Here is a 27,686-nt window from a genome sequence, read left to right on the forward strand (position 1 = left end):
TGGGAGCAATACTCAAGATATAAACTTGATTTTTCCAGTTACTGTTTGTATAATGTTGGGCAGGTTTTTTTTTTTCTTTTTGAGACAGGGTCTCACTCTGTCACCTAGGCTAGAGTGCAGTGGCACAGTGATTGCTCACTGCAACCTCAAACTCCTGGGCTCAAGCATTCCATCCCACCCCAGCCTCTCAAGTAACTAAGACTACAGGTATGTGCCACCATGGCGGCTAATTTTTTTTATTGTAGTTTTTGTAGAGACAGAGTCTTGCTGTGTTGTCTAGGCAGTTTTCAGGCAATCCTTCAACCTTGGCCTCCCAAAATGCTGTGATTACAGGCATAAAACACTGCACCCAGCCTTGGGCAAGTTCCTTAATCTCTTTCATCTAAGCTTATCTATAAAATGTATATATAAAACTTTATAGTGTTACTATAATGATTAAATGAGATAATGTATATAAGGTAGCTACCACTGTCCCTGGACCATGGTAAGAGCTTGATAAATGGTAATTGATATTATAATTAGCTAAATACGATAAATAGTCTTATGAATGAATACCAATGGTCATATGTAGGCAAATACATTAAATTCTCTAAAAAACACACTTCATTGTGCTTGTCTACAGATTTTGGGCCATTAACATCTTTAAAGTACCAATGTCATTCTTTCTGTCTTTCTTTATTTATTTATTTATTTGAGACAGAGCCTCAAGCTATCGCCCTGGGTAGAGTGCTATGGAGTCACAACTCACAGCAACCTCCAATTCCTGGGCTTAAGCAATTCTCTTGCCTCAGCCTCCCGAGTAGCCGGGACTACAGGTGCCCACCACAATGCTCAGCTATTTTTTGGTTGTAGTTGTCATTGTTTGGCAGGCTCAGGCCGGATTTGAACCTGCCAGTTCTGGTGTATGTGGCTGGTGCCTTACCCACCTGAGCTATGCCACCACCCAAGGTCATTCTAGTTTAAGCATTAGGCAAGAGTCCTTTGGACTTGGCAAGTTTTACTTTCTCCCTCAGAGCATTCCTTGTTTAAAATTAAGAAAATATCTGTATGTTGAAGGTGCTTGGGTATTCTCAGAGCATTTTAACTAAACATTTGGGGTAACAAAAATAAAACTGAAAGTATAGTGTCAAAAACAGAGCAGCATGAATACTAGATATATAAGAACACATGAAAAGAGAACACTAAACATATTTGATATACTATTTTATGATTATAATAGAATTTTTATGTAATGTTACAGTTTTCACAATATAGCAGAAGTGGTATAAGATGATCTAACCTGAATCCTACTAGACAGGTCTAGTTACTAAAGTAATAAGTGAGGTGGTACTAATATGATTCTACTGAGTGAACCCTGGATGGTGATATATTAAAAAGCCACATATTTGAGGGGATGCTTGAACGAAGTAGTTACAACCAGACAGATTTAGTTAGAAGAAGCTTAACGGAAGAATTAGATTTACCTGCGTAAGTTTTTATTACCAATTTACAATGATACTAGGGAAGTGAGCTGTCCCACAATGGCATATAGGGTAGGAAGACTACTACATCATCAGTTTCAACTAAGAAGATGTGTTACACAGAGGTACTTGTAAGAGTAAGAACTTACTTTACCATTAAAAATAACAGAAAACACCCCATGATCATATCAATGTATACAGTTATGATTTAATAAAAAAAAATTAAAATAAAAATAACAGAAAACAATTTAAACTGGCAGAAGAAAGAATAAGTGAATGTGAATGTAGGTCATTAGAAATAATCCAGTTTGAGATGCAGAAAAAAAAAAAAAGAATAAAGAAAAATGAACAACAGAGCTCCAGAGACCTATAGTAACATACATATATATGAGATTCCCAGGAGAAGAAAAGGGGCAGGAAGAATATTTGAATAATGGCCCAACAACTCAGATGATGAAAAAATATTAATTTACACAATGAATTTTAAGTGGAACTTAATAACTACAACTAAAGTGAAAGATCTATATCTAGACACATAATACTCAAACTGACAAAAGTTAAAGCAATGGGCTAGACACAGTGGCTCATGCCTATAATCCTAGCAATTTGGGAGGCCAACACAGGAGAAAAGCTTGAAGCCACGAGTTCAAGACCAGCCTTAGCAACCCATGAGACCCTGTCTCTACAAAAGATTTTTTTTTTGTAGAGACAGAGTCTCACTTTACTGCCTTCAGTAGAGTGCCATGATGTCACAGGACTCACAACAACCTCTAGCTCTTGGGCTTCCGCGATTCTCCTGCCTCGGCCTCCCGAGCAGCTGGGATTATAGGCGCCCGCCACAACGCCCGGCTATTTTTTGGTTGCAGTTCAGCCGGGGCTGAGGTTTGAACCCGCCACCCTTGGTATATGGGGCCGGCACCCTACTCACTGAGCCACAGGCGCCACCCTCTACAAAAGATTTTAAAAAAGAAAAAAACCCTCCAGCCTGGGGCAGGAAGATTGTTTGAGCTCAGGAGTTTGAGGCTGAAGTAAGCTATGATTGTGCCACTTCAATCCAGCATAGGGTGACAGAACAAGACCCTGTCTCAAAAAAAAAAAAAAAAAAACCCAACTATTTAAACCAGCAAGAGAAAAATGACTAATTACATATATGATGAGATACTTTGATTAATGGCTGAGTTGTCATCAGAAAACCATGGATACGAGAAGACAAGTGGGATGAAATCTTCAAAGTGTTGAAAGAAAAAGACTATTAGATAGTAATTCTATATCTAGTGAAACTCTCCTTTAAAAATAAAGGGGAGGCTCAGTGCCCATAGCTCAGGGTTAGGGTGCTGGCCATATGCACTGGAACTGGTGGGTTTGAAACTGGCCCGGCCTGGCCCAAACCTGCTAAACAAACAACAACAAAATAGCCGTGCATTGTGGTGGGTACCTGTAGTCCCAGCTACAAGGGAGGCTAAGACAAGAGAATCACTTGAGCCCAAGAGTTTGAGGTTGCTGTGAGCTATGACGCCACGGCACTCTACCAAGGGCAACCTAGTGAGACTCTGTCTCAAAACAAAAGGGGTTTGGGGGGGGGGGAATAACGACATTCTTGGATAAACACTGAGAGAATTTGTCCCTAGCCAACCCACTCCTATAAGAAATACTAAAGATAACCTGGTTTCTTGTACCCTGAATGAATCCCCAATAATAATGATAAAAAAGAAATACTAAAGAAATTCCTTCAGGCTGAAACAAAAGGACATTACATGGTATCTTGAATCCATATAGAAAATAAAAAGCATATGTAAATGTAAATATATAGGTAAATATAAAAGACAGAACAAGTATATATTTATTTATAACTCTTTTACCTTCTTCCTTTGCAAGGCGACTGCATAAAGCAATTAATTACAAAACTGTGTTTACTGGCACATGATGTATAAAGATGTGATTTATATGACAAGACCACAAAAACAGGGAGAATGAACGGAGGTATATTGGATCAAAGTTTTGTATACTATTAAAATTAACTTAGTATTGAACCAAACTAGACTGTTTTTTTAAAATGTTAACTGTAATCCCAGGACAACTACTAAAAAAAGTCAAAAATAATAAGGAAAATAAAACTGTACCTTAGAAAATACCATTTAATACAAAAGAAGGCAGTAATAGAGAAGAATAAAAAAGACGTAAGACACAGGAAACAAATAGCTAATTGGCATACATAAATCCTACATCATCAGTAATTACATTAAATGTAAATGGATTAAACATGCTGATCAAAGCAGAGGTTGTCAAAATTATTTTAAAAACACCATCTTATTACATGCTATTTACAAGACATTTTGGATTTCAAGAAACAAATAGATTCAAAGGGTAGAAAAGATATATCATGCAAATAGTGACCAAAAGAGAGCTGGAATAGCTATATTTATCACACAAAATAAACTTTAACACAGAAATGTTACTGGTGACTGGGCGCAGTGGCTCATGCCTGTAATCCTAGCACTCTGGGAGGCTGAGGAGGGTGGATTGCCTGAACTTAAGAGGAGTTCGAAACCAGCCTGAGCATGAGCAAGACCCCATTTCTAAAAAAAATAGCCAGGTACTATTGCAGGAGCCTGTAGTCCCAGCTACAAGGGAGGCAGAGGCAAGACAATCACTTTGAGCCCAAGAGTTTTGAGGTTGCTGTGAGATACAATGCCACAGCACTCTTCCAAGGGTAACAAAGTAAGACTCTGTCTCAAAAAAAAAAAAAAAAATGTTTCTAGAGACAAACAACATTTTATAATGATAAGGCCATCTATAATAAAGATATAACAATTCTAAATACATAATGCACTTATCAATAGGGCCCCAAAATACATGAAGCAAAAACTCACAAAATTAAAGACAAAAATAGCCAATTCAATAATAACAGTTGGAGACTTCAACACCTCACTTTCAATAATGGCCAGAACAGACAGAAGATCCACAAGGAAACAGACTTGAACAAAACTAAAGCTAACAAGACGTAGACTTCTACAGAACATTCCATTCAACAACAGAACACTCATTCTTCTCAAGCACACATAAAACATTCTCCACAATAGACTACAGTATGCTAGAGGTCGCAAAATAAATCTTCTCTAAACAAAATGGAGTAAGATTAGAAATTAATAACAAGGAAATGTGGGAAAGTCTCAAATAGGTAGAAATTACGCAATGCATTCCTAAATAACTCATGGATCAATGAAGAAAGCATATAGGAAAATTAGAAAATATTTTGAGATGAATGAAAACAAAAACATATTACAACTTATGGGCATCAATGCTCAAATAAAAATACTTGTACATAAATGTTCCTAACAGCTCTAATCCAACAGCCAAAAGGTAAACACAATTTAAATGTTCACCAATTAATAAATGAATAAACAAATATGGTTTATCTATACAATGGGATATTATTCCTCCATAAAAAAGGAACCAAATACTGATACATGTTACAACATTTATGTATCCTGACATTATGGTAAGTGGAAAAACACAGACACAAAAGGCTATATATTGTATGATTCTATTTATATGAAATATCCAGAGTAGCCGAATACAGAGACAGAAAGCAGATTCATAGTTGTCAAGGTCTGTGCAGATGGGGAATGGAGAGTGACTGCTAATGACAAGAGGGTTTCCATTTGGAATGATTAAAAAGTTCTGGAACTAGATAGTGGTGATGGTTGCATAGCATCATGAATCTACTTAATGCCATTGAATTGTACACTTTTAAATCGTTTAAACGGTAAATATATTTTATCACAATGAAAAAAATGGAAAACATTATTCTGGGAAAAGAAAATGTTAAGAAACATTAAAAATCAAATATTTTAAAGAGACACTCAGAATCTAAAGGACAGAATCATGAGTTATCCAGAATATCACATATGGAAAAACTGTCAATACATAATTATGTCCCATACTTGTATGTGAGGCCAAGAGGCCTCAAGCGTGGGTTCATCCTCTTCTGGATCAAAATCTGGATTATCACTTGGAGGAAGAGTACGGAAGATGTTAGCACTGATCTGTAAAGAAAAATAAATTTGTTCTTTGTTGTGTAATCGAATTCAGCAATGAGCATTTTTAAGATCATTTTATTGAAGAAATCTGTTAAGTTGTGGCTGTCAGCTTAGTTCAAAACCCATGAATCTCTTCAAGATTTGTACAAAGAAGGTAGGTGTTTTTGTTTGTCTGTTCTGTATCCAGTAACTCTAACTTCCTCAGACCCCAAGCTACTGAAGAATACAGATTACCTCTAAATTCCTCTTCTTTAAATTATAGATTATTCTTTCCAAGCTCTGCTTAAAAAGAAAATAGGGGTGAAGAGTTGAGGGGAGAGAAGCGGAAGGAATTTAGGGGTAGGAAGAGGGAAAGGTAAAATTACTAACTCTACCCATCCCTAACTTGATTCCTTTCATCTTTTCTCCCATATTCTAACCTGGCCACATTCTACACTTACCTTTTAACTCAGAGTCTGGTAAAATTTATTTCCACTCTTATGGAAAGGAGGGAGAGGATAGAATGCCTTCACTATTATTATAGGCACTTTATAATAGCTCTTGGTAATTTAATTTACTGTTATTTACTCTGAGACTTTAAAAAATATTTATCTCTCTGAAATTGGGACATGCTTTGAGTTTCTTCAATTTAGATTTAATGAAATACAGTATTTATAATTTCAGCCTTCACATTACCTTAGCACTAAGATAACTATATACCCTTTTCCTCTAGCAAAGAAGAGATTATGGTCCCAACCCACAATTTTTTTAAGAATGATGAACAGTCTGACAGAGTAAAGTGTAGCAAACATTTAAGGCCAAACTACTAAAGGACTCGTCATTTTGGTAAACTACTTGGGGGGTAGAGGATGAGACAAAGGATGTTTGATGGCACAAGCAAATTTCCAACTATTCTTAAGAAGTGGCATCTACAACAGGCAAGTAGCTGCTAATAGTCAACACTATAACCACAAGAACCACGAGATGTAGTAAGTCATAACTCAGAATTTCATCAGTCAGAACTTGAAGCCCGTACCTGAGGACAAAGCCAATAAACAGTATGGTGGACATCATTTCACAAACAGTACCAGAAAGTCAGAGAACTTGAAAAAAGAAATGTATTCCATAAAGGCATCATTTGTCCTTAAGATCATACTTCTTAACTGTCAGTAGTAAAATTTAACCTTATAATAAACTGCCAGTAAAATCAACTGTATATTTATTTATTTACTTTTTGAGACAGAGTTTCAGTATGTCACCCTCGGTAGAGTGCTATGCTGTCATAGCTCATAGCAACCTCAAACTCCTAGGCTGAAGCAATTCTTTTTCCTCAGCCTCCCAAGTAGTTGGGACCACAGGTGCCCATGAGAATGCCCAGCTATTTTTTTGTTGCAGTTGTCACTGTTGCTCAGCTGGCCAGGGCTGGGTTTGAATCCACCAGCCGTGGTGCATGTGGCTGGTGCCACAACCACTGTGCTATGGGCGCTGAGCCTATAATATTTATAAGAGCTTTAAAGGACTAAGCAGGTGAGATTGCTCAAGTCGTCTTTAGAAATTAAGTACCCAGAAATTTTTAAAAACAACAAAACACACACACCCTTTTACTTGGGCAAAGAAATTAAATCCCAGACTAAATCCCAAATTCACTAATATATAGCAAATTACAGAAATTATTTGAGTACTTTCAATATCTGTCAACAACTCTATAAGATTAAAAATAAAATATCTTCCCCAGTATTTTCAAAATTCCTAAAATACAAGCTATTTGAAATCAATAACAGTGGGAAATACTGTTTTTCCCCCCTGAACTTTTTTTTAATGGTAAAACAAAATAAGTCCATCAATATTTAATATTTATATTCTCAAACTATCATTTCCCTTTTACTATGTGGGGCATTTAGGAAGCCAACTTCATTTTGATTAATGTTCTGTCTGTAGCTATCTTTAAAATTTTTTAAGGCTTCTATTTTCTTTCTTTTTTTTTTTTTTTTGTAGAGACAGAGTCTCACTGCACCGCCCTCGGGTAGAGTGCCGTGGCGTCACACGGCTCACAGCAACCTCTAACTCTTGGGCTTACGCGATTCTCTTGCCTCAGCCTCCCGAGCAGCTGGGACTACAGGCACCCGCCACAATGCCCGGCTATTTTTTGGTTGCAGTTTGGCCGGGGCTGGGCTTGAACCCGCCACCCTCGGTATATGGGGCCGGCGCCCTGCTCACTGAGCCACAGGCGCCGCCCGGCTTCTATTTTCTTTAAAAATAAAAAACACCTTAATTTCCTAAGTCCTATTGACAGGTCTTTTTTTTTTTTTGCAGTTTTTGGCCAGGGCTGGGTTTGAACCTGCCACCTCCAGCATATGGGGCTGGCGCCCTACTCTGTTGAGCAACAGGCACCACCCCTTTTAACAGGTCTTTTACTATGATATGATGAAAGAAAACCCAACCAGAATATTAAGGCCAAATTCATCTTTCCCACTATCTATTTGACTCTTTTTCTTCAGAATATGTATTAGGCAAGAGTAGGGAAATGAAGGCAACTGTAGGTTATATTTGCTATTGGTTTCTATACCCCAGTGTAAGTTTAAATTATAATATGTACTCAGCAACTCTCTAATTATTCCAGCTCAATTTTTTGTATTATATTTTGTTAGTATGCAACAAACTACATAAATTACAAATACTAAATATATTTCTACTACTTGATAGAAAATAAAGTTGAATTACTAATATGCAGTTAATATCTTAAACTACAGTACTTCAATAAAGTTGGCAGTTGCGGGTAGTAGTAGCTCAGTGGTTAGAAAGCCAGCCCCATGTAGCAGGGGTGACAGGTTCAAACCTGGGCTGGGCCTGCTAAATAAATAAATAAATAAGCTTAAAAAAATAAAAATATAAAGGTGGCAGTAATTAATTTTTCATGAGATATTCTAAACAGTTATTTATACATACTATTCCTTAACTTCTTCAAGGTCCTAAGTTTCAATTAAAGTGTTATACTTGACTCCTTTACCCACTGCTTAAATATGGAGATCCACAGTTTTTCACTGGTCTTATCGTCATACTTTAGAAGTTCTCTGTCACTATTTACCTCCATAACATTATAATCTATCAATCAGTATAACTGATTGATAGATTACAGATGTATAATTTACATCTTTCTCTTCAGCTTTAGATGTGCTCTACCCAATATGGAAGCCACCAGGCATTGCAGTTACTTAATCCTCAAACTCTTGAGACTGTTACGTCATAGTTCACAGCAACCTCAAACTCTTGGGCTTACGCGATTTTCTTGCCTCAGCCTCCCAAGTAGCTGGGACTATAGGTGCCTGCCACAGTGTCCGGCTATTTTTTAGAGATGGGGTCTTTTGCTCAGGCTGGTCTCAAACCCATGAGCTCAGGCAATCTACCCACCTGGGCCTCCCAAGTGCTGGCATCACAGGCATGAGCCATCGCGCCCGGCCTCCTCAAACTCTTATGGGCAATGACAGCATTCCAATGACAGCATTGTCATTGGATAATGTCAATGGATAATGTCATTGATTATCCATAAAATGGATAATCTTTTATCCATCCATTTTATGAAACTAAATTGATTGGGTTAATCCATTTTTTCTCAAATTTACCTTAGGTGCCTATTTCTATTATTTATTGTGCCACAAAAGCAATTGTATTTTATATAGCTAACATCCCTATGAGACCACTAATCTATTTTTAAAAACATTCTTTTGGGTGTTACTAATTATTATACATTTATTTAAAAATCAATCTCAATTCAAAATTATACCTCAGATATTACTTGAATTTATGGAAATCCGAGGAACATAAATCTAGAAGCTTACCATTTTTACTATATCAGAATACGCTGATTCAACAATTACACCACGATTAGTTGAAACATACTCAACCAGTTCATTCAATGTTGCTCTTTTAATTTCTTTGCTCTTCAAATCTGAAACAGAGTCCATGAAATCAAACAGTATACAACACTGCTGCAACTTCTGACAGAAAAGCTCTTGTTGTTCATTTGAAGTGGCATCTATAAAAAACAAAACAAAAGAAAAAACTTAGACAACCCACTCAGAAGTCACCTTTAGATCTACTAATTTTGTTTAAGTTAGTCACATACATAAAACTTCTTGCAGAAATTAAGTGGGAAATTTGCCCATCTAATCCCATCATTCAGGGGTTTATACTGGACTTTTCCCTCTCTCATATTCCCATAATCAATTTTTTTTTTTTTTTTTTGTAGAGACGGAGTCTCATTGTACCGCCCTCGGTAGAGTGCCGTGGCGTCACACGGCTCACAGCAACCTCTAACTCTTGGGCTTACGTGATTCTCTTGCCTCAGCCTCCTGAGCAGCTGGGACTACAGGCGCCCGCCACAACACCCGGCCATTTTTTTGTTGCAGTTTGGCCGGGGCTGGGTTTGAACCCGCCACCCTCGGCATATGGGGCCGGCGCCCTACTCACTGAGCCACATAATCAATTTTTTTTAAAGAGACGGGCTCTCGCTGTGTTGTCCAGGCTTGACACCAACTCCTGGGCTCTATAATCCTCTTGCCTCAGCTTCCCTAACAGTTGAGACACAGCCCAGATAATCATTAAATGCTACTGATTTTTTCTTTAACATATCTAGAATCTGTCTTTTTTTGTCATTCCCACTGCCATTTTAGACCCTCATCATCTCTCATCAATACTACAGCTCTACTTGCCTGGTCCTATAACCTACCACTCCTGATTTATCTTCCAAACTAGTTCAAAGGATAAAATCTTGTTAGAATGTAAATGAGTATGACCATATGCCATACTTTTCAATGACCTTCCAATAACTAGAGAATAAAGTTCAAACTCCTCTGGATTGTATACAAAGTGCAGATGCTTACTGTCAGGAGTCATCTCTCAACACTTCCCACCACACCACTTTACTTTGGCTAAACCATACTCCCCGTGGTTCCCTGAAGACTGTATACTGTTTCCGCTACCTAGAATGCCCTTCTTCCCACATTCCCACACTGGGAACACTATCCACTTAATAAAGTTTCAGCATTAAGTCTTTTCTCAGAAGCTTTCCTTATGGCACTGAAACTAAGTTGATTGGGTTAATCCCCTTTTACTCAAATTTATCTTAGGTGCATATTTCTATTATTTATTGTGCCACAGAACAATTATATTTTACATAGCGAACATCCCTATGAGACCCCTAAAAGCAGGAACCACATGATATTTACCTAGTTCTCTCTCCTTCTTTCTCTCTTTCAATTATAATATCTAGCACAATGGCTGGCACATAATAGGTACTCAAAAATGTTCACTGTTTTACCTTCTGCTTATTATAAAAATACGGGCACATATTTAACAGATATATTAATTCCTTTTGTTTCTAACATTTTTAAGAAACAAAAAATTTCAATTCTGAACTTTCACATCTATAACCAAGGAAGGACCTTCAATTAGTTCAATTACATAAGTTTATTAAATTTGAGATTACATTTTTAAAATCACATATTTTAACACTGATATTTAGCTCAAGATATACAAACTAATCCTCCATTCAAAACCACTACCTACCTACTTTATATAAAGATACAGGTAGAAATCTTCATGAAGATGATAGCCAAATCAAGATTGCCTACCTTTCTAATTTCTTTGGAGCAGAAAGCTAATAAAATTTCTTTACAACTATATTGAAGTTTCTGTCCTTAAAAAGCTGATTTAGATAAGGTACTACCAAAAATGTTGCAGGCCAAATACTCTAGCCCACTCTCACAAAGCCAGAAGACAAACACAGCACATTCATTTCACTGGTCAATTTTACTCAGGGATAATTTAAAACATAAATTTTACAACAAAACAAATGTGAATATATTATAAAGAATGGCAAAATTCACTTAGCTTTTGAAGTAAAAATATGAAGACCCTAAATAAATTTTGAATTTACTGTAGCTTATTTGTGCCTGTGCCAGTAAAAACTTACAAGGTCGTTCTACACTTACAAAGAACCTGTATCATGCTCTCTGTTCCAGAATCAATGTCTCTCTGCTATGCGAAGGCCAAGGTCTATAACTTTGAGTAGCACTAAGAATCCATATAATATTGACAAGGAATATAGTGACTTTATTGGCCACCATTTTGGTAAAGTTTTTGATTCAGGGTCACCTTTTATGGAACTGTTTTGAATGGAGAACATTTTGTTATATTCTTAAAAAAAAAAATCCAGTACATTTACATACAGCTATTTTTAATACCAAGTAATATGTTAAATAGTTATCTTTATCCTAGAATTAAACTTTGTTCTATTGGGAGTGAAAATAAAACACTATTTTAAAAACACTTTTTTCTATATGTTCACTATACTTGTTCATTCCAAAATGACCATTAGACATTGTAAGCAGAGTATGTTTGTTCTCTGCAAAGTCACTTGTATTTTGAGTGGCCCATTTCTGAAATCTTTTGTTTTTTCCCCTTTTAAGTTAAAGTGTTTATATGCATTTAATTTCAATAAATAGTATCTGTTAATACTGGTACTTAGTTGATTTCAATGAATAAATAGATGTGTGCTTGATATTTAGTTTGAAAAACTGGAAGATGGACACCTCTGATTTTTGTAAGCTTCCTAATCATGCTCAACTTACCAGATATGTAAGTTATATGTATTATACACTAGAGAAGATGGTATGATGTTGGCTATGGGAATCCTTCCCAACCCATCCTGTACAGGAATTCCCCACAGTTCTCTCAGTAGTATCTTTTTATATCTTTCTACTTCCAAAGACAGCCATACCTTTATTATAGTTTTATTTTATCTTTATTATAATATATAAAATATTAATATGTAATTGTAATTCATATAATTCCATTATAATGATGATTTGGGGAAATAGATACCATACCTTTAGAGGCTAACTTAGTGCTAACAGAGTTTTAAAATATGTTTAGTGTTTTGTCCCCTAATGCTAAAAGTAACACACTCCTACAAGATCCCACTTCAGTATGTGATCACCTTATATAGCCAGTCCTCTTCTCTCCTTCCTCCCACTACCACCTTCTCAGTGTGAAAAGTCAGTCCTCCTCTGAGTCTCTAAAGGCCATGTCTTCATTCAAAATCTTTTCCCTACCTGAAATACTTTTACCTACATTTCCAAATCCTGCTTACCCCTAAAGAGAAAACTTTAAATTCCACATCCTCCACAAAATTTCCTTCAGGTAGGTCAGGGTACAATACAAGATCTCTCTCTCCTCCAAACATCTATACTCATACCCTCAAATTATATATTTGAATGCCCATTACCTTTAGGCCTGTATTCAACAAATGTTTCTTTTATCAATCACCATAAGATCTCAGGCTCCTCAGGATAAGGATCATTCACTGAGCAGGGTTTCCCTTTTATTTCTTTTATATTTAGCATAGGGTATACAAAGAATTGACAAATACTTGATATTTGAAAAAACTCTCTGAATTTTAAGAATAAAGATCATGCATTAAAAAACAGGCTACTGGCTCGGCGCCTGTGGCTCAAGCGGCTAAAACGCTAGCCACATACACCTGAGCTGGCGGGTTTGAATCCAGCCCAGGCCCGCCAAACAACAATGACGGCTGCAACCAAAAAATAGCCAGGCGTTGTGGCAGGTGCCTGTAGTCCCAGCTACTTGGGAGGCTGAGGCAGGAGAATCGCTTAAGCCCAGAGCTGTGATGCCACAGCACTCTACCCAGGGCAACAGCTAGAGGCTCTGTCTCAAAAAAAAAAAAAAAAACCCCAAAAAAACCCCCCAGGCTATTGAACAAGTTCAAAATTGGTGCTAGATATCAAAAGTGTAATAAATAATAAATTATTATTACATCAAGGCTATGTTAAAGAATTGCTAATAATCATATTTATCAACAATCTACCCTGATGGAATTAAATGGATTAAATGAGGTAACAATCGTGAAGATGAATGCATATTATTTCAAAGCAGAATACAAATGGAGAACATTTTTTTTCTTACACCAGACTTAGTAGCTTGTGGCTAACATAAGACACCAAATGATTTTCAGGATTGGCAAGTACAGTCATGCACCATATAACAAAGTTTTGGTCAACAGCAGACCACACAAATGATAGTGGTCCCATAAAGCAAAATACCATATTTTTACTATACCTTTTCTATGTTTAGATACACAAATACCTACCAATATGTTACAGTTGCCTACAGTACTTAGGGCAGTAACATGACATACAGGCCTATAGTAGGTCAGTGTAAGTATATTTTATAGTGTTTGCACAATGACAAAATTGTCTAATGACAACATTTCTCAGAACATATCCCCATCATTAAGAATTATCTGAATGTAGTAGGTTTAAAAACATGTTACACGGTGGTGCCTGTGGCTCAGTGAGTAGGGCACCGGCCCCGTATACCAAGGGTGGCGGGTTTAAACCTGGCCCCGGCCAAAGTACAACAAAAAATAGCTGGGCATTGTGGCGGGCGCCTGTAGTCCCAGTTACTCAGGAGGCTGAGGCAAGAGAACTGCCTAAGCCTAAGAGCTGGAGGTTGCTGTGAGCTGTGACACCACAGCACTCTACTGAGGGCGACAAAGTGAGACACTGTCTCTAAAAAAAAAAAAAAAGAACATGTTACACATAAAAGAGATGTCCTTTCTCTGGGCACCTAACTCTTGAATCTTCTCCAGAAAGTTTTTCATAGCTTCTGCATGCTGCAATCCATTTCATAGCCTAAAGATTTATTTAAATTTGTTTTTGTTTTTTCTTCCCCAGAACCATATTGCACCATTGCTTAATGCTTGGGTGGGATAGGTCACATCTGAATTTTCCCAAACAGTAGAAATATTTAAAAATCAGTTAACATTACAACTTCTTTCATTCTGGATTAAAACAGAAGTTTCCAATTCTCAATTATTTTTAGGTATTATGGGACAGACAAGTCTTTTCCTCTTTAACCTTTCCCATAAGTACATAACGTCTACTGTGCAGTCTGGTATACTACATATTAAAACAGTATTACTGCTAACATTAGTACTTCATGCCAAAGATGACACGTTTTATGTGTATTAGCTCCTTCAGTTCTCTCACAGTAATCCTTTGAAGCAAGTTCTGAAAGTTAAGAGATGATTTTCTGCCTCCTAGAGATTAGAAGCAGGTTGAGAAGATATAAAACATAAAAAAATACAGCGTGGCGCCCGTAGCACAGGAGTTACGGCACCAGCCACATACGCCGAGGGTGGCAGGTTTGAACTCAGCCCCAGCCAGCTAAACAACTGCAAGAAAAAAATAGCTGGGCATTGTGGTGAGCACCTGTAGTCCCAGCTACTTGGGAGGGTGAGGCAAGAGAATCACTTAAGCCCAAGAGTTTGAGGTTGCTGTGAGCTGTGATGCCATAGCACTCCACCAAGGGCAACATACTGAGACTCTGTCTCATAAAAAATAATAATAATAATAATAATGATGCTATCAGGAGAAATGCAAAAGGTACTAACACACACACACACACAGGCAGCCCCAAGTTACAAACAGATTGACATGCAACTCACACTCACAAATCCTCTGGAGGCTATGGGCCTAACAATTAAGTTCACAAACTCGTCAAGAAAGGCTACATATCTCATTGCTGAATGTCACTATCATCTTCAAAGTACTCTCCTTGGAAAGCTATGTGCTGATGGCTGCACCTAGTCCACCCTTCATAGCGATTTGGGGACTCTTTTTTTTTTTTGAATGACCATACAGCTGTCATATTACCCTGATGTCCTGAATGTCTTCCTTGCAATATTTCTTTTAACTTTGGGTAAGGAAAAGAGTCATCAGGGCCAGATCAGGGAATAGGGAGTGTGTTCTAATAGTGTTGTTTACTGGCTAAAAACTCCCTCATAGATAGTGCCACGTGAGCTGGTGCATTGTCATGATGCAAGAGCTATGAGTTGTTGGTGAAAGGTTCAGGTCATTTTCATCTAACTTTTTCACACAACCTTTTCAGCACTTTCAAATAGTAAATTTGGTTAACTGTACAGTTGGTACAAATTCATAAGGAACTTTCTGATACCCAAAAAGGTTAGCGATATTGTTTTGTAGAAACTTTCTGGTCATGGAGAATTGGCTGACCTCCATTGTGCACTTTGACACTTTGTTTCAGGGTCATATTAGTATACCCATGTTTCATCACCAGTGATAACACGGCCCAAAACATGTCTTGCCCCTCCAAAAGTTCTTGGCAAATTTCGACTCTACTTTAATTCTTCAGCGAGCTCCTTCAGGACCATTTTTGCAAATATCTTTCTCATGCCAAATCTTTTTCAGTTAAGATTGTCCTATCTAACTCTCTATCCATTTATACCTGGTCTGCTATGCTTTTCACAGTCAGTGGATGATTCTGATGCACAACTTAAGGCAATTTTGCAATGTTTTTATCAGTTCTGTGGGAATGGATGTCAATGACTCTTTTTCTCCCCTCACAAAACACTTAATCCATTTGTACACTGCCATTTTCTTCACAGTATTATTCCCATAAATTTGGACTGACATGTCCCTGATTTTACTTCCACACAAGAAATTTAATATTTGTTCATTGCTCTACTCTAAGCCTTGATGTTCTCAGGATGGCCCACAAAAACATGCAACCATAATGAATGCCACTCAGCAAGAAATCACCAAATATCTACACAAACACAGCTGTGAGAGACGGATATACCAAGGTTATGAAACCTTACCGGGTTGTTTGTACACTGCTGTCAATGTAAGCACATGGTGGCAAGTTCATGAACTTAACTCTCAGACATTGTATTACTTGCACTTATGAACAGAGGCTATTACATGCGATAGGTAAATGTATCTGCTACCACAAATTCAACTTAAGAACAAACCTACAGAGCCTATCTCACTCGTAACCTGGGGACTGCCTATATATACATATGCGTGCACACATACACACACTCTGCCTATTCTCCACACAACCTAGAATTAAAAGAATGAGAATACTTATAAGATTAAATATAAACAGGGAAATTCAAAATGAAATCAGAATTAACTGCAAACAAATTACAGATGAGGCCTTTGACTACTACATTAAGGAACTTCTTTGTACAGAATTTCTTGACAGCTAAGGTAAAATACCTGTGGAAGAACACAGCAGATTGTAAAAGGTTAAATAAGAGAAAAGAAGCTACTGTTATCTACTATTGGTTGGCCTACTTGTAGATTCAAGATTATGTGATACTTTATACAGGTCAAAAACATTTTTATAGTGGTTATCCTACTAAGAAAAGATAGTGATCATCACTTCATCATTAAAAAAATTATAAAATGGGGCGGCACCTGTGGCTCAAAGGAGTAGGGCACTGGCCCCATATGCCTGAGGTAGTGGGTTCAACCCCAGCCCCGGCCAGAAACTGCAAAAAAAAAAAAAAAAATTATAAAATGCTTTAAGAAAACATTTTAAGATGTTTAAATATTATAAGATGTTTACTACATCCTAACTCTTAGGTAACTTTCTGAAACAACACCACTGAATTTTCTCATTTAAAGAAAACAAAAAATATGAATACAAAAAAGAGCATGGTATCCTATTGCTATATCTCATAAACATGAGTAACAATCTGTGAGAAAAAGCATGCATAATAATCATTTGTTAAACGTAAAAGCACTGGCAATATCTACATCAGTCACTGTGTTCTTCAGCTTCTCCATTATAAGAATTCTGGCAAACAAAATCTGTCCTACTCAATAATGTTTCCATCTGGCAATGCCTTGCAATTTTAGGCAGTAATATCACATACTGTTTTAACGTGACCATTTTCACTGGACTGATGTTGATTATCCATTTGCCATTTTCCATGTGGATAATAATGCCCATTCTGATTCCTCTGGTGACAGCTTCCTCACTTGGGATTCTCCCTGCAATATTAACTGATGTTTTCTATCAGAATTTTACTTAAAGTTTCAAAAAAAAAAAAAAAGTCTGGAAATGTACTAGTTTACAGGAAAAATTCAGAATACTTCATAGTACTATATCATACACATGGCAACTGCAATTAGGGATGGTAACAGGTAACTGTTTTGCATCATGCCCCAAGTACTAAACACAGTATTTGCTCAGTCACTTTGAATTTATCACAAGAGTCCAAAATTTCTGTTGGGAAGCAGATTTAACTAGGTTTTCTGGAACCGATGACATGTCTGTATATGTATTTCATATGGAGAGTGAGTTCTTCCAAACTGTATAAGCGAATGAGTAAATAAGGGATGTATATTTAAGATCCTAGAGACTTAGGACTCCTATCTATGAACAGTTTAGAGTTGTCCATTGGATTCTGTATCAAATAAACAATATACAGTCATCCCTTGGTATCTGTGGAGGACTGGTTCCAGGACTCCCCACAAATAAAATCTGAGAATGCTCAACATCAGATGGTATAGTATTTGCATCAAATTACATCCTCCTGTATACTTTAAATCATCTCTAGATTATTTGTAATACCTAATAAAATGCAAATGATACGTAAATAGTTGTTACATTGTTTAGGAGATAAGGACAAGAAAAAAGTCTGTATATGCTCAGTGCAGACGCTTCTCCCCTGGAATACCCTTTTTTTTTTTGAGCATATTTGTAGAATTTTAAAAATCACACTTATGTAGGTAATTTGGTCTTTTAAAGTTGGGAGCTTACGCCTAAAGCCAGGGCATGTGAAGAAGAGCATCAACAAAAATTCATCAAAATGGGATTTCTTTGAGTAAATTTCTTGTCAAGGCAACTATGTTTGTAGGCCAAATCTTGTCTTTATCTATTTTCCAAAAGAGTCTTTAACTTTTTTTCACCATTCACTGGTTTTATAGACCATTTGACACATTTTCATCACACTGGTTAACATAGCCTTCCTGGCTTTTTCTTAGTTATTATGTTAAGACATTTATATTCTACATTTACTAAGTTTCACATGTACCCTTGTAAGATGCACGGTAGATGTGGTCCCACCAATTACCCTCCCTCCGCCCATCCTCCCCCCATGGAATATTTCTGATCCATAATTGGTTGAATCCAGGGATATGAAACCCACGGATACAAGAGACAACTATATTTTGATCTCCCTAAGTATCTAACTACCATAATAGTGTCTCATGATGTACTGAGAATACATATTTAACAATTTCAAATGCCTTAAGCCTTTCTGTTGTCTCATAGAAACTTGCCCACAATCTTAAGAATGACTTGCAGTATTAATTTGTTTTGGGGGATGGGTTTATGTTTTATTTTTGTTTAATGATATCCCTGAGTCACATGCAAATATCAATTTGCATTTCTTTTATCTCTTCAATATCAGAGCAAAGGATTCATTAAAAGCACACCTCTAGAAAATAGTACTAAATCCCCAATATAAAAACGTCTGTGCATGAAGATTATAAAAGGTACAAGAGAAACTACACAGTTAAGGAATTATCTAAAAAAGTAGACGGGCCCTGCTTTGCAAAACACATAATTCAAATTTGGTTGGAAGATAAGAGTTTTCTAAGCACACTGTAACTGTCTTCCATTTTATTCCAACTGCAATCTGATCTCACTAAAGAATCCAATCACTATAAAATAAAAACCGCTTCAAGGCCTCAAGCAGAGGGAGAACCAAGACAACTCTAGGGGAAAATGTATTTCATCTTTGAAGACTAATTATTAACATATATTTTAAAATCCACAAAAGCCCTACTAGGTTTTTCTTAAATTCTTAAGTTTTTCTCAATACCTAACTTGAAGATGTATCTGGCTCACATTTTAAGAAACAGTGTTTTAGAGTACTGTTTTTCAAAGTGTGGGCTACAATTCCCTGGTGCACAGTACAATCATTTCAACAGGTTGCACCAGAGCTAAAAAAAAAAAAAATTTGGAGTATTTTACATGTAAAGGTACTGTTTTGTGGAACTGTATATATGGGTACTGAGTGGTAAAGTATTTCTAACTATAGTTTACAGTCAAAAAATATTTGAAAGTCATTGCTTTATCATTCGTGAAAGACCCCACATATTACATAGCATGCCCAAGATCATAAGGCAGGCCAGGCATGGTGGCTCACACCTGTAATCCTAGTACTCCGGGAGGCTGAGGCGGGTGAATTGATGAATCTCACAAGTTAGAGATCATCCTGAGCAAAAGCGAGACCCTGTCTCTACTAAAAAAAGAAAAAAACTTGAGGCAACAGGATCACTTGAGCCCGATTTGGAGGTTGCTGTCAGCTATGACACCACAGCACTCTACTCACGGCGACAGCTTCAGACTCCGTCTCAAAAAAAAAAAAAAAAAAAAAAAAGATCATAAGGCAAATTTGCAATGAAGCTGGGACTCAAACCACCTAGAATGTAAGGAGAATGAGCATAAGAATACCATCTCTGAAATATCAAATTTTCCTTTAAAGGCTGTCTTCCAAACCCTTCACCACTTAACAGATTCATACTGCATATTAGTTTAAAATGGTAATTTTGTCTATCTCCTCCTTTTCCCTCTAAAAAGAAGAGCAAATGAAAAAAAATATACACATATATAACCCCAACAACAGAGAACAGAAGAATAGGCCCTTAGGCAAGAGACATTAACAAATTTTTGGAAAACTCAAAGAGGATAAAAAAGTGATAATTAACAAAACCAAGACAAGAGGAAGTCACATCCTAGAATAAATAGAAAGGGGATTACAGAAAAGGGTCCTACAAAGCTCCAGATTAGTTCAAGATTAGGAAATGTCTAGTGAAATAAAGGAAAGGATAAAACTTGAGCTGAAATATGGGGATTAATTAAAAGTCTACATGTGCTCAATAGTCTACCACCCTACTCCAAAAGGCAGTCAAGCATTTACACTTCAGGCAAAAAATTCAGAAGTTTCTTTCCTAAAGAAATTGAATCATGCCAGAGAAAAATTCACACATTCTAGCATTTGAATAGTTCCCTGCCCAACTGCTCTAAGACTAGACAATCAATAAACTCCATCCAACTCATATATTTTTTGTTCACTCATATGTATTAATAGAAAATAAGGGATCACCACACATTCAAAGAAAATCTGCAAGAGGAAGAAAAAATGACTCTAAAGGGAAAATTTAGCATATCACTGTGGAAATTCACATGCCCAGGAGAAAGACTAAAAGCCAGAGGTAGATACCCATCAGATTTCTTTATCAGTAAGAGTTGTGTCAGAAGATAATGGGCTACCCCATTAAAATTCTACTGCCAAGGTATCATAGGACCCTATAAATAGCTAACTATCAATTAAGAATAAAGGTTCAGTAAGTGAATTTTCTGACATGCAAATACTTTAAAAACTTAACCATCCTCACCATCTTTCTTAGGAAATTGCTTGAGGATATGAAGTAGCAATAAAGAAGAAAGGGAAAGGCGTGGATTCTAGGAACAGGGAAATCAACTCAAAAAAGAAGTAAATGTCTAAAGAACAACTGGGCCACATTAGACGAGAAAAGAAAGACCCAGAAGGATAAATAGGATAGAGGATCAACAGATTATCTATCTTATTACATGGAGATGTGGGGGGTAAACAGAGTATGTTAAAGGTATAGGAAAAGAACACAAGAGATACCCAGAAACTCCAGGGTAAAAAATATATATTAAAAAAAAAAATGTTGGGGCTCGGTGCCTATAGCTCAGCGAGCTAGGGTGCCGGCCACATATAAGGGGGCTGGTACACCAGGGCTGGTGGGTGTTAACTCCGCCCGGACCTGCCAAACAATGACAACTACAAAAAAAAAAAATTGCTGGGTGTTGTGGCGAGTACCTGTAGTCCCAGCTACTTGGGAGGTTGAGACAAGAGAATCGCTTAAGCTCAAGAATTTGAGGTTGTTGTGAGCTGTGATGCCACAGCACTCTACCAAGGGTGATATGGTGAGACTGTCTCAAAAAATATATATATACATCTATTGGCTAGGCACAGTGACTTAATGCCTGTAATCCTAGTACTCTGGAAGGCTGAGGTGGTAGGCTGGCTTGAGTTCAGGAGTTTGAGACCAGCCTGAGCAAGAGCGAGACCCCATCTGTACTAAAAATAGAAAAATTATCAGGGTATCAATGGTGGGCATCTCTAGTGCCAGTTACTCAGGTTGAGACAGGAGGATCACTTGAGCCCAGGAGTCTGAGGTTGCTAAGAGCCAGGCTGACACTGTGTCATGCTACCCAGAGCAACAGAGAATCAACTTACAAATTATACACAAACTGTAATCACGGTTATAAAAAATAAATTTTAACCCTGAAAATGTAAAAGTAAAGATGATAAGTTGAAGGTGAAAGGAGAGGAGGAGCAACTGTGGGGCACTACCTTTTTAACTTCATTTCTCATTCCTCCCTCATTATAGGCATTTTTCACTCATACCAAAACTTAAAGTTCTGGACTTCCTGTTTGCAGATTAGAATGCACTTTCTCATCATCATTCTTCATTCTTTTCAGAAGCTAATAAAGACAGTGCCTATCCAAACATTGAGCAATGAGAAAATCTTTAGACAAAGAATTTCAAGTATACTAGGACCATTAAACGTGACTATATCTCCACTGAGGTAGAGAACCAGAGTATGTTAACCTAATACCATTAAAAATATTTACAAAACTTCTCTTATTCAACTTCCACACTTATCAGTGTAGTTGTTTTAAAATTTGTCCCCAAATTACTTGACATTTCTCTCTTCAAGGTTGAATCTACTTCTCTTGTGAATGTGGGCTGGACTTGGTGACTTGTTTCTAGGGAACAAAGTATTACAGAAGTAATGCTATATGACTTCCAAAGCTAGGTCAAAACAGACAAGGATATAACTTCCAGAGTTGATTGTTCATGGAAAGATCCAGAGTCGGAAAAGTCTTTGATGTATATATAGGCTACATATGCACACCTCAGATGTACTGCATGTCAGGTTCTAAAACACTGTAATAAAGCAAATATCACAATATAGTGAGATGCACAAATGTTTGGTTCCCCAGAGCATATAAAAGTTATGTTTATATAGTAGTATATTGGGTGTACAGTAGCATTGTCTAAAAAAAGTGTTTGTACCTTAATTAAAATATTTTAACAATCCTTTAAGCCTTAGTGTGTCACAGTCTTTGCTGGCAGAGGGTCTTACCTCAATGTTAATGGCTGTGATAGCTGATCAGGATGATAGCTACTGAAGGCTGAGGTTGCTGTGGCAATTTCTTAAAATGAGACCAGAGTGAAGTTTGCCACATCAACTAACATTTCCTTTCACAAAAGATTTCTCTGCAGCATGCAATGCTGTTTGATGGCATTTTATCCACAGAACTTCCTTCAAGATTGGTAGTCAATCCTCTCAAACCCTGCCATCATTTTATCAACTAAATTTATGTAACATTCTAAGTCTTTTTTTGTCATTTCAACAAAGTTCATAGCATCTTCACACATGTAGACTCTATCTCAAGAAACCACTTTATTTGATTGTAAGCAGTAAGTCTTCATTCACTCAAGTTTTATCATGAGATAGCAGCAATTCAGTCACATCATCTGACTCCATTTCTAATTCTATTTCTTTTACAATTTCTACCACATCTGCCTTCATTGAAGTCTTGAACCCCTCAAAGTCATCCATGAGGGTTGGATGAGGGTCAACTTCTTTCAAACTCCTATTACTGGTGATATTTTTACCTCCTCTCACAAATCATGAATTTTTTATTTTTTTTAGAGACAGAGTCTCACTTTGTCACCCTCAGTGGAGTGCCACGGTGTCACAGCTCACAGGAACCTCCAGCTCTTGGGTTTAGCAGATTCTCTTGCCTCAGCCTCTCGAGTCGCTGGGACTACAGGCACCTGCCACAATGCCTGGCTACATGAATGTTCTTAATGACATCTGGGATGATCAATCTTTTCCAGAAGGTTTCAATTTACTATGCCCAGATCCATCAGAGGAATCACTATGGCAGCTATAGCATTATGAAATATATTTAAATAATAACACTTGAAAGTTGAAATTATTCCTTGATCCATGGGTTAGCTGCAGAACAGATGTTGTGTTATTAGGCACGAAAATAACCATTCACCTTTTTGTACATCTTCATCAGAGCTCTTGGGTGACCAAGTGCACTGTCAATAAGCAGTAATATTTCACATGGAATCTTTTTTTTTCTCAGTAGGAGGTCTCAATAATGGGTTTAAAATACTCAGTAAACCATGCTACAAACAGAAATCCTGTCATCCAGGCTTTGTTCTTCCATTTATAGAGCATAGGCAAAATAGATTTAGCATAATTCTTAGGGGCTATAGGATTTTTGAAACGGTCAATGAGCATTAGCTTCAACTTAAAATCATTAGCTGCATTAGCCCCTAGCAAGAAGTCAGCCTACCCTTTGACGCTCTTAAACCAGACTTTCATTAGCTTTGAAAGTCCGAGGTGCCATCTTTTTTCAAAAGAAGGTTGTTTCATCCACATTGAAAATGTATTGTTTAGGCTCAGCGCTTGTAGCTCAGTGTTTAAGGCACCGGCCATATACACTGGGGCTGGTAAGTTTAAACCTGGCCCAGGCCTTCTAAACAACAATGACAACTACAACGACAACAACAACAAATAGCCAGGCACTGTGGCAGGCGCCTGTAGTCCCAGCTACTTGGGAGGCTGAGGAAAGAGAATTACTTAAGTCCAAGAGTTTGAGGTTGCTGTGAGCTGTGATGCCATGGAACTCTACCAAGGGCAACATAGTGAGACTCTGTCTCAGAAAAAAAAAAGAAAAGAAAATGTGTTGTGTAGCATGGCCAACTTCATTATTTATCTTAGCTATATCGTCTAGATAACTTGCTACAGCTTCTTCATTAGCACTTGCTGCCTTTACCTTGTACTTTGATGTTATAAAGACAGCTTCTTTCCTTAAACCTCATCATCCCACCTTTGCTAGCTTCAAACTTTTCTTCTCCAGCTTCCTCACCTCTCTCAGCCTTTACAGAATTAAAAAGAGTTAGAGCCTTGCTCTGGATTAGGCTTTGGCAGAATGTTGTGGTGTTATCTTCTATCCAGACCACTCAAACTTTCTACATATCAGCAACAAGACTATTTTGCTTTCTTATCATTTGTGTGTTAAATGCCTCAGTCTTTTTAATTTCCTTAAAGAACGTTTCCTTTGTATTCACAACTTGGCCAACCATTTGGTGCAAGAGGCCTAGCTTTCCACCTTTCTCACTAAACTTAATCATTTCTACACTGTGATTTAAAGTGACAAATGTGACTCTTCCTTTCACTTGAGCACTGAAGAGTCCCCTACAGGGGCAGCACCCATAGCTCAGTGGGTAAAACACTGGCCACATACACCAAGGCTGGTGGGTTTGAACCCAGCCCAAGCCAGCTAAAACAACAATGACAAATGCAACAACAACAACAACAAAATAGCCTGGCACTGTGGTGGGTATCTGTGGTCCCAGCTACTTGGGAGGCTGAGGCAAGAGAATTACTTAAGCCCAAGAGTTTGAAGTTGCTGTGACCTGTGACGCGATGGCACACTACCCAGGGCAACAGCTTGAGACTCTGTCTCAAAAAAAAAAAAAAAAAAGAATCCACTGTAGGATTATTAACTGTCCTAATTTCAATATTGTTGTGTCCCAGGGAATGAGGCCTAAAGGTAGAAGAGGTGTACTACCAGTCAGTGGAAACAATATAAAGGGAAAGAAAGGAAGGGAGAAAGGATGGAAGGACCAAACTCATCAGTAATGGTAATTATGTAACTAAAAATACATTATAAATGCGTATTTTTCTTTCTTCTCTTAACTGATTTTAAAAGCCATTTTATAAAATAGTATGTATATAATGTATTGTTGGGTTGTTACCACACAGAAATATAATATATTTGCTAATAATATACAAAGGAGGTGGTAAGAACAAAACTGCCATGTTAAAGAAATAACTATGAACAGTGAATAATAATTATAACAATGTATTGTCGGGGTTATAACATTAATATGTGGGTCATTATGAAAGTTTTGAACTACACAAAAATATAAAAGCATAAAATGCATGCAGACAGAAGCAAATGAAGCCCTCTTAGCAACACGGATAAACAAAGCAAGTTGAAACTTGTACAGGTGAATCAGAAAGGATGCTGTCAACTGTGCTTCTTGGAAGTGAAAAAAATGGACTGTAACCTGGCCTATCTTAACACTTTTGTAGTGGCCCATGTAAATATTACTACATTATTATTATGTAATAATAATACACAAAAAGGGGAGAGGAGAAATAGAGATAGACAGGAGTAATGACTCTATATCTTATCAGAACTAAGCTAACATCAATCTGAAGCTGATTCCAGTAAGTTATATGTGATAAGCTGAAACACAACCACATAAAAACTCTCAAAAATATGTAGTGAATAAAATCATTAATCATATTTAAATACCCCATTAGAAAATATTCACTTATTACTAAAGAAAGCAGTAAAGGAAGAATACAGAACAAAAAGACATGAGGTACATAGAAAACAAACAATAAAATGGCAGACATAAATCCAACTATAGAAACAACAATATTAAATATGAATGGATTAAATAAGCCAGTCAAAAGGCAGAGATTGTGGGGCAGCACCTGTGGCTCAGTCGGTAAGGTGCCGGCCCCATATACCGAGGGTGGTGGGTTCAAACCCGGCCCCGGCCAAACTGCAACCAAAAAATAGCCGGGTGTTGTGGCGGGCGCCTGTAGTCCCAGCTACTTGGGAGGCTGAGGCAAGAGAATCGCTTAAGCCCAGGAGTTGGAGGTTGCTGTGAGCTGTGTAAGGCCACGGCACCCTACCGAGGGCCATAGAGTGAGACTCGGTCTCTACAAAAAAAAAAAGGCAGAGATTGTCAGGCTCTGGATTTTTAAAAATATATTCTAACAACATGCTATTGCCAGAAGATAGAATTTATAACAGATTCAAAGATACAAATAGATCTAAAGCATAATAAAAAATGAAAAATGTTATATCATGCAAACGATCACAAAATAGCTGGAATGGCTATATGAATACCAGGCAAAAACATTTTTAGAGATAAAGAAAGGAATTTAAGAATGATACAAGGGTTAATCTATCAATAAGACACAACAATTTTATACATATTAATAGTATCAAAATACATGAAGCAAACCTGACAATAATGAAGAAACAGAAAACTCAACAATAGGAGACTTTAATACCTCATTTTCAATAATGGATAGAACAATGAGGCAGAAGATCAACACAGAAAAAGAATTATTAAACACACTACACAACTGGAAAAGGAAGAACATTCCAACCCCAAACCCAGCAGAAGAAAAGAAATAATCAAAATTAGAGCAGAATTAAATGAAATTGAAAACAAAAGGATTATACAACAGATCAATAAATCAAAAAGTTGGTTTTTTGAAAAGGTCAATAAAATAGATAAACCTTTGGCTAACCTAACAAGGGGGAAAAAAAAGAGTACAATCTCTAATTTCATCAATCAGAAATGGCAAAGACAAAATAATAAGACTCCTCAGAAATTCAAAAAATCTTTAATGAATATTACAAAAAACTCTGTTCTCAGAAATATGAAAATTTGAAGGAAACAAACAAATACTTGGAAGCGCGCCACCTTCCCAGTCTTAGCCAGAATGAAGTAGAAATGTTGAACAGGCCTATATCAAGTTCTGAAATACCATCAACTATATGATCTCCCTAAAAAGAAAAGCCCAGGACCAGATGGCTTCACATCAGAACTCTACTAAACCTTTAAAAAGGAGCTAGTACCTACATTACTTAACCTTTTCCAAAATATAGAAAAAGAAAGAATACTACCAACATATTCTATGAAGCAAACATCACCTTGATCTCCAAACCAGGAAAAGATCCAAAAAGAAAAGAAAATTATGGACCAGTATCACTAATGAATATTGATGCAAAAATATTCAACAAGATCCTAACAGAATCCAGCAACACATCAAACAAATTATATACCATGACCAAGTGGGTTTTATCCCAGGGACTCAAGGCTGGTTCAATATATGTAAATCTATAAATACAATTTATCACATAAACAAATTAAAAAAACAAAAACCATATGATTCTCTCAACTGATGCAGAAAAAGCTTTCGATAATATCCAGCATCCCTTCATGATCAAAACACTTAAGAAAATTGGTATAGAAGGGACATTTCTTAATCTGATAGAGGCCATCTACAGCAAACCCACAGCCAATATTGTATTGAATGGAGTTAAATTGAAATCATTTCCACTCAGATCAGGAACCAGGCAAGGTTG

The 27,686-nt window shown here is 37.0% G+C and overlaps 1 protein-coding gene across 1 annotated transcript in view; it reads right to left on the reverse strand.

Annotated features, from left to right (window-relative positions):
• Positions 1 to 27,686, reverse strand: part of PPP2R5A (protein phosphatase 2 regulatory subunit B'alpha) — an 82,881-nt gene that overhangs the window by 27,682 nt on the left and 27,513 nt on the right. The window contains exons 2-3 of the mRNA XM_053604088.1: positions 9,316 to 9,512; positions 5,405 to 5,506 (exon numbers count right to left, since the gene is read on the reverse strand). Coding sequence (XP_053460063.1) covers positions 5,405 to 5,506; positions 9,316 to 9,512 — 299 coding nt within the window. The remainder of the gene's footprint in view (positions 1 to 5,404; positions 5,507 to 9,315; positions 9,513 to 27,686) is intronic.

Source organism: Nycticebus coucang, chromosome 10 (genome assembly GCF_027406575.1).
Source record: "Nycticebus coucang isolate mNycCou1 chromosome 10, mNycCou1.pri, whole genome shotgun sequence".
Classification (NCBI taxonomy): Eukaryota; Metazoa; Chordata; class Mammalia; order Primates; family Lorisidae; genus Nycticebus; species Nycticebus coucang.